At 43.0% G+C, this 8,456-nt stretch overlaps 1 protein-coding gene across 1 annotated transcript; it reads right to left on the reverse strand.

Annotated features, from left to right (window-relative positions):
- Positions 1–847: 847 nt before the first annotated feature.
- On the reverse strand, positions 848–1,186 carry LOC137838385 (uncharacterized). The gene has a single exon (XM_068647628.1). It carries the CDS (start codon positions 1,184–1,186, stop codon positions 848–850), a length of 339 nt encoding a protein of 112 aa, XP_068503729.1.
- Positions 1,187–8,456: the final 7,270 nt, after the last annotated feature.

An 8,456-nucleotide genomic window follows, 5' to 3' on the forward strand; every position in this document is an offset into this window, starting at 1 on the left:
AGAGGCCTATTACAACAGTGTCGTATCGTCCACAGGGTTTCTAAACACCAAGGCAACTTAGCCCTTATTCCTGCGCGCTCGGTGCCCACGCCTGAGAAGGGCCCCCTGGGGTAGTGCCGTTTCGTTCTCAAGGTGTCTGAAAACACCAAGGTGTGTTCTTGGTGCCCACACCCAGGGAAAGGCGTGTTAGAAACATCGTCGTATCGTCCCTGGTGTGTCTAAACACCAAGATGACCAGGGATTTTGGCAATTACACTCAAGGAGAAGGCTTCCCAAAGGATGGCGCTTCTCCTCAGCTGCGTGTATCTGCACCAAGTGACCTGGTTCTCCACTGCTCCGAAACTTCTTACTGTCTTGTGCCCACGCTCGAAGGAAACGCCCACCGCCACTTCCTTGCGAGGTGTCTAAACATCAGACACCCGGGCTAGCTATTCCTACCTGAGGAGGGGGCGTCCCAAAGGAATCCCCTAACCCCTGCTCAGGGACTAGGCTCTCAGATTTTAGCTTATACTGAACGTACCTTTTGTCTTGATCTCTGGGCATGAGCATGCGCTCCTACTACTTGCTTTGAATTTGACGCCTGCTCCCTTATCTGGCGATGCCTTGAGTCTTTGTCTTTTGTTTCTTAATCTTTGATCTTATACTTTGAGAGAGGGAAAAACTGAGACAAAGTTTTCTTGAACTTCTTTTTTACTTGGGTGACCTCATTAAAAAAACCCCCGAGAGGGAAAAAGAGTGTCCCCTTTACAACTGTGTTGTTTCATGACTTTCAACTGAAATAAAATTTTAAATTGGCTGCATTCCAGCTGCGTGGGATGAGACCTCCCTCTAGAGTTTCTAACTTGTACTAACCATTTCCCTTGGCTTCGGTTATTCTGAAGGGTTCGGTCCACTTGGGAGACAACTTGTTCCCCAACTCGTAGGGATGAGCCTTTCGCATGACCAAGTCAGCTACTTGGAACTGTCGCGGCTTTACCTTAGAGCTATACTGATGCTCCACTCTCCTTTTCACAGCTTCAGCCTTTATCCTTGCTTCCTCTCTGGCCTCGTCCAATGGGTCTAGATTTACCCTTCTTTCATCATTGGATTTTTCTGCCACAAAGCTTAGGAAACGTGGAGAACTCTCGTGGATCTCTACTGGGATCATGGCATCTGACCCGTATACTAGGCTGAAAGGCGTCTCCATGGTGGAAGATTGAGGCGTGATGTGGTAAGCCCACACAATCCTTGGCACTTCTTCTGCCCACGCTCCTTTAATCTTCTCTTCAGCCCCCTCAACAAAACTTTATTCGCTGATTCTACCTGCCTGTTCGTCTGGGGGTGTTCGACTGATGCAAACACCTGTTTGATTCCTACTTCTGCACACAGCTTCCCCAACTGTTGGCTCGCAAACTGAGTGCCATTATCTGAGATGAGACTCCTTGGCACCCCGAAAAGACACACAATGTTCTTCCAAACAAAGTGTTGTACCTTGTGCGCAGTGATCTGTGCCACTGGTTCTGCCTCTATCCACTTCGTGAAGTACTCGATGGCGACTATCAAATACTTCATCTGCCTTATCGCCAGAGGGAAAGGCCCTAGAATATCGATTCCCCATGTGTGGAAGGGTCATTGGCTGTAAATCGATCTTAGTTCCTCTAGAGGTGGCTTATGCCAGTTTGCATGCATTTGGCACTGCTTGCATCGTTGGGCGTATCTTACACAATCCTCCCTCACCGAAGGCCAATAAAACCCTGCGCGAATCACCTTGGAAGCCAATGACCTTCCCCCCACATGGCTTTCGCAAATCCCCTCGTGAAGCTCTGACATGATCCTCGTACATTCGTCGCCACTCACACATGTCAGAATTGGATGCGTGAACCCATGCCTAAATATCACTCCATCAACAAGAGTGTACCTTGCAGAGTTCTTCTGTATCCTCTTTCCTTCTCCAGGTTCTGCTGGGAGAATCCCATTTGCAATGTATCGCCTATAAGGCATCATCCACGTGTCGCCTTCCTCCAAGGCACATACTTGCACACACTTCTCTCCTTCGGGCGAGGCCGCATAGGTGTTGATGCGGGGTGTCCTCGCCGTATCTTGAATCAAAGAGCGATGGCTCCTTGGCTTCCCTCTTGTCGTGCTGATGTGAAGGACATCCACCTTGTTATTTGCCACAAACTTTCGCGGCATTTTGAGCGTCTCTTGGCGAGCAGGTCAGCTCTGGCATTTTGCTCCCTTGGGACATGCACCAGCTCAAAAGCAGCGAAGGCTCCCTTCAACACTTCGACGTACCTCAAGTACGCAGCCATCTGTGGATCCTTTGCCTGGTACTCCCCTGTTACTTGTCCTGTGACCAACTGGGAATCACTCTTTGCCACGAGGCTTTGAGCGCCCATTTCCTTGGCCAAGAGCATTCCAGCGATCAGCGCCTCGTATTCAGCTTGGTTATTGCTTGCCTTGAAGGCGAAACGTAAGGCTTGCTCGAACAACACCCCATTAAGCCCTTCCAAGATTATTCCAGCACCACTTCCCTGTTGGTTGGAGGATCCATCCACTGAGAGCATCCATCGCGATCCTAACTCCACCTCTTGGGGGGAATTTCCTGGTGAGAGCTCTACGACAAAATCTGCGTAGACCTGCCCCTTGATGGATCCCCTTGGTTTATACTGGATGTCAAACTCTGACAGCTCCACTGCCCAACGAACCATCCTTCCAGCTACATCTGTCTTCGGAAGTACTTTCTGAATGGGGAGGTTTGTCATCACCACCACTGTGAAGCTATGAAAATAGTGGCGGAGAACACTATTGCCAACGACTGGTACCTTGTCTCGCGGCCTTGCAAGGCCTTGCTTACGAAGTAGATGGGCCTCTGCACTTGGCCTTGCTCCTGGACCAGCACAGAGCTGATGACCCACTCTGTTACTGCAAAGGACAACCGAAGGGGGACGCTCGCCCGTTGGTTGCAAAGCACAGGCGGCGTCGCCAAGTACTCCTTTAACTTGAGGAATGCTGCTTCGCACTCATCTGTCCACGCAAAACGGCTTTTCCTCTTGAGGCACTGAAAGTAAGGGTGGCCCTTCTCACCTCCAGCATATACGAACCTTGACAAAGCCACCATCCGCCCAGTTAGCTGCTGCACTTCCTTCACTGAGGTTGGGCTCCTCATGGCAATGATAGCTGCACACTTATCAGGGTTCGCTTCTATCCCCCTCTCAGTGAGCATGAATCCTAAGAACTTCTCTGCCTCGATGCCAAAAACGCATTTCTCCGGGTTTAACTTGAGGCGGTACTTGGCTATTGTGGCGAACAGCTCCTCCATGTCAGCTGGGTGTCGCCCTCTTTCCTGAGAGGTCACCACCATGTCGTCTACGTAGGCCTGCACGTTCCTTCCCAGCATGGGTGCAAGGACCTTGTCCATTAGTCTCTGGTAGGTGGCGCCTGCGTTTTTCAGCCCAAATGGCATCACCTTATAACAGTAACTGCACATCTCCGTCATGAACGCCGTTTTACTCTCATCCCTAGGATGCATCTTGATCTGATTGTAATATGAGAATACATCCAAGAAACTCAGCATCTTGCAGCCCGAGGCGCTGTCCACCAACGCGTCGATGCTGGGTAGTGGGTACGAATCCTTGGGGCACGCCTTGTTCAAATCTTTGAAGTCGACGCACATCCTCCACTTCCCATTCGCCTTCTACACTAAAACGACGTTGGCCAGCCACTCAGGGTATTGTATCTCCCTGATGTGTCCAACACTTAGCAATTTCTGTGTTTCTTCTTTCACGACGAGGCACCTCTCTTCGTTGAACTTCCTCCTTCTCTGTCGTACAGGGCGAACCTTAGCGTCCATGGTGAGGTGGTGGCACAAAAAACTTGGGTCGGTGCCTGGCATGTCCGAGGTGGTCCACGCGAATGTATCTAAGTGGCGTGAGATCACTGCTGGCACTTCGTCTTGTTCTTCCCGGCTCAACAAACGTCCCAACTTGAACACCTTACCACCTATCAGCCTTTCCACCACATTGTCCACTGGTTGGGGTCGCCTATCTCGCACGCTCTCTACATGAGACCCATTTCTGTGATCTTCTTCTATAGGCGTCGCCCTATCGAATTTTTCAGGCGTCCATGGGCGAGGCCTCTTTGGGCGTCGCCTCCGCGTGTGAGGCCTCAGCAAGCATCGACTTCGCGGGCGTCGCCTCTTCCAAACGCTCTACTCTTAGAAAAGATGGCTTTAAACTAGAGGGGGGGTGAATTGTTTAAAGGGGTTTTCACAAACTTTTCAAACCAAGAATGAATTTATTTCAGAAACCAAATGATTCAGCAATTCAGTTAGCCAAAACAGCAAGCAAAAGCTGTAGTACCAGAAAAAACCATCGGTTGTTTCTTCGAAACAATCAGTTGTTTATACCAGCAAACAACAAACAAACTGAAATTAAAGAGTTAGAGATAGACAGATTGTACACAGTTGTTTATACTGGTTCACTCCAAACCAAAGCTACATCCAGTCTTCTCAAAAACCCTGAGGAAATCCACTAAGCAACCACACCTTGAACACCTCAAGAAACACTCTCTCCTTGGCCAACACTAAGATTGCTGATCTTGAACACCTCAAGAACACACAGCCAATCTCAGCAAACACATAAACGAATTGTTCAACAGATTACAAAGATTACACTTGTTATAGATGAATATCTGAAATCAATACAAGTAGAATCCTATTCCAGCACCTTGATCAATCACAAAACTCTTAAGCAATCTCAAAATTCTTTGAAAAACTCTCAGTAAAAACTTTGTCTCAAGATTCTTAATTCTTAAAAACAGTTTTTCTGAATATATACAAAGGTACAATTTGTTATCAAATCTTAACAAACTCTTAATTGCATTTAAAATAAATTGGTCAAAGCATTTAATGACTGGAGCGTATTCAGTTAAAGTATTTAATGACTGGAGCGTATTCAGTTAAAGCATTTAAAGCTCAGTCAAAGAAAACAGTTTTTCTGTTATGATTCCAAAACAAACAATCGGTTGTTTTGGTACTTAACAGTTTTCACCATTCAAAAACAGTTTTCAATCTTTCTCAAAACACCTAAGTGTAAACAATCGGTTGTTTCGACAAAACAATCGGTTGTTTCAACATAGTTTGAAAAACATTTCACTTTGATAAAGATTGAGATGCTAATTGCTTGAGATTTAATCCAAGGGTGGATTACAACATTTAAACTACCCCAGAACAAAGCTTAAACCAGCATAGCAACACTAAGCAAAGCAGAGGCTTCAACATCCTTAAAAGGATTTGGATTCTTCAAAACATTGAACATCACTTGGTTCAACAATCTCCCCCTATTTGAGGAAGACAAATCCCTGATGCTTGTGTTGTACCTGATTAAATCTGAAGCAATTCTTGCAATAGAAGTTTGAGCAATATATTGAACTTCTGATATTTGTTAGCATACAGATAAACAGTTTAAAGCTTAAAACAATTAATATCAGAGACAAAATACATATCACCCAAACTATTTTAAACAACTTGAAAAACAGAAACAAGCTTAAACAAACTGGAAACACAGCATATATCTCCCCCTATTTGTCTTCACAAATAGAAAAAGATAAGAGATAAAACAAGATATTGTTTCCATTACATCAGAATAAACCAGCAACAGCAGAAGGAAAGAAATTTTAAAACCAGAAAAGAACAGCCAAAAACAATCGATTGTTTCGATGACCAATCAGTTGTTTTTCCTTCATTCTTCTTCATCAGCAAACTGAAGATCAAAGATTTGATTCTGGACAGCTTTAATCTGTTCATCTAGAGTCATAAAACCTCACATCCATGTTGTCAAACCTTGTGTAAATCCTCTGGAAATTACTAACACAGAGATCATGGAGGCTCCTTTGATTTTCAGCAAAGCTATCAAGCCTATTCACCATGAGTCTTTCAAAAGGAGACATGGTTTGCATTCTTTCTCCTTAATGTCCATTATCAGCTATAGGTCCTGCATCTTGAAAATCTTCAGTTGGATCTTCATGTTGAACATCCATATCAGCAGGTTCATCTTGTTCAAGATGAGCAACACCACTAGGTGAGGCACCATGATCACCATCCTTACTTATCCACTTTCCACCTACTTTTGTAAAGCCCATCTTGCTGAGTGATCCATTGTTCAACTCTTGAGTTGACTTGACCAGCTCAGAAGTTTCATCTTCAAGATTAACTTCAAAATAGAGTAGAAACTTAGATATTAAAACAGCATAGGATAGTGGTAATCGCCTAACCTCATGGCTTTTTGCATATGTTCTTTGATTATGTGAATCCAATTGATCTTGATTTTCTTGGTGATGCAGAAGATGTAAACCAGATCTTCTTCAGTCAACACAGAGTGATTACTCCCCCTTGGAGTTAGAATCCAAGTTACAATGAGCGCAAACAACCTCTCATCAAGCTTCAAACCTCCAACCGAGCATGTGCTAACTTGAGATTGATTGTTCTTCAAGCAACTTTTGTAGAACTGGATTTTGTTAAAATCTTCCACCACACCAAGGTTTCCCTTGTTGATTCTCAGACCAGAGAACTTAAGCCCAGCAACAGCAGCCCAAACCTCATGATTTATCTCCATTTCCACACCTTTCACATGAGAAACTAGATTGTTTCCCTCAAACTTCAAGTTGGTGTAAAATACTCTCACCAAATCTGGATAGATGTTCCCTTTTAGCTCCAGGAATTTTCTGAGAGATTGATCCTTGAGAAACCTTCTCACATTGTCAAGCTTTTGACTTTTCAGCCAATCAAAGCACACAACCTTGGGGTTGTTTATCTTCCTGACACTTGTTTCATACCTATACTTCTCAATGAGATCGATGTCACCAGAAAACCAGCTTTCAAGCCTTCTTCCAGACCTTACAGCTCTGGTTTTGACTCTTTTAGAGGTGGGAGGGGTTGTTTCCATGACAGCAAAGACGAAAACACACTTCACAGAGTTTTTGCAAGAGATGGTGCAAGAGATATTGCAAGAGATGTTGCAATTGGTTGTTCTTGTTGGAAGAAATCTGCACCTGATTTTATAGCAGTAAGAGAATCAATTTGAATTTAATTTCATTCAATGGGTACCTGATTTTCAGAGAGAGAGGACTTGACTCTGTTCTGCACAGAAAATGTCAGAAAAAGCTGAAAATCACATGGTCTTCACATGTGATCTTTGACTAGTCATTAAGGCTCTTGAATTTCCATGATTTTGAAATATATTCCTTTATGAATGTAGCAACTTATTTCTAATCATGCTCAGCTTTCAACACAGATCTTTTGACCAAGATTCTCCCTTTGAAAAATATCTGCAACGGCTAGAATTTAAAAAAAAATTAAATCAATTTCTTCACAGTGCTGTCAGACTCAAAACAATCGGTTGTTTTTCTGCAGCAGTTAAAAACTTGATTTTGAAATTTTTAACCATAAACAGAAACATATTAAAGCACATGACATTGATTAAGAGAAAATTAATCACAAGAAAGAACTTTGAAACAGAAATTGAGAACAAATAAAGGAAGGTCTTATCCTTGTGTTGTTCCTTCAATGAGCCAATTGTTTGTTGATCAAGAAAACTTCTTTTCACTATTTTGATCTTTTGCATAGCATTGATTCAGCTTCAATGACTTCCTTTTTCTTCAATAGCTTGATCAGATGGCTCAGTTCTTCTCTTTCTCTTTATTTTTCTTGCATAAACGAATTCAAGTAGCAAGATTTGGTCCCCTTACAAATTTGGGTCCATTTGGCTTTTCTTTACTGTTAGAAACATCACATCCCTTAGGAATCCATTTCATAAGACCTTTAGGAACATAATATTTTCTAATTTTACAGAATCTAACAGAGTGGCCTTTCTTCATGCAATAAAAGCATGTAACAACCGGTTGTTTCGCCTTAAAAATCGGTTGTTTTTCTGATTTTCTTAAAAAACTTTTTGAAAACCTATCTTGCTTGTTCTGTGGATTGAAACCTAAACCAGCCTTTCCAAAAACACAGCTTTGAGATGCCAAGACATTCTCAAAGTTTGACTTCCCCTTTGAAAGCTTGTCCACAGTTTCAACAAGATAGTGAATCTTTTTCTCAAGATTTTCACAATTTGTGCAAATGAGAGTATCACACTTGCAAGAGGCATTTTTGAAATGATTTTCCAATTTTTCAAAATCATTTTTTGCTTTTCTCATATCCTCTTCAAGTGACTTAACTTTCTTCTCAAGCCCACTGTTAAGATCTTTCAATCGGTTGTTTGAAAGAACCAATCTATTAGCTTCATCATGTGTTTCTTGAAAAGCTTCAAGCAATTCACTATAATTTTGTTCATTTAAGGAAGCACAAGAACTTACCTCACTTGAACTTGAACTGCAAGAATCATCATCATCCTCAGCTACTAAACATATGTTGGCTTTTTCATCTTCACTTGATGAAGAACTTGACGACACCTCATTTTCATCCCAAGCTATGTAGG

This window comes from Phaseolus vulgaris, chromosome 4 (genome assembly GCF_000499845.2).
Source record: "Phaseolus vulgaris cultivar G19833 chromosome 4, P. vulgaris v2.0, whole genome shotgun sequence".
Classification (NCBI taxonomy): domain Eukaryota; kingdom Viridiplantae; phylum Streptophyta; class Magnoliopsida; order Fabales; family Fabaceae; genus Phaseolus; species Phaseolus vulgaris.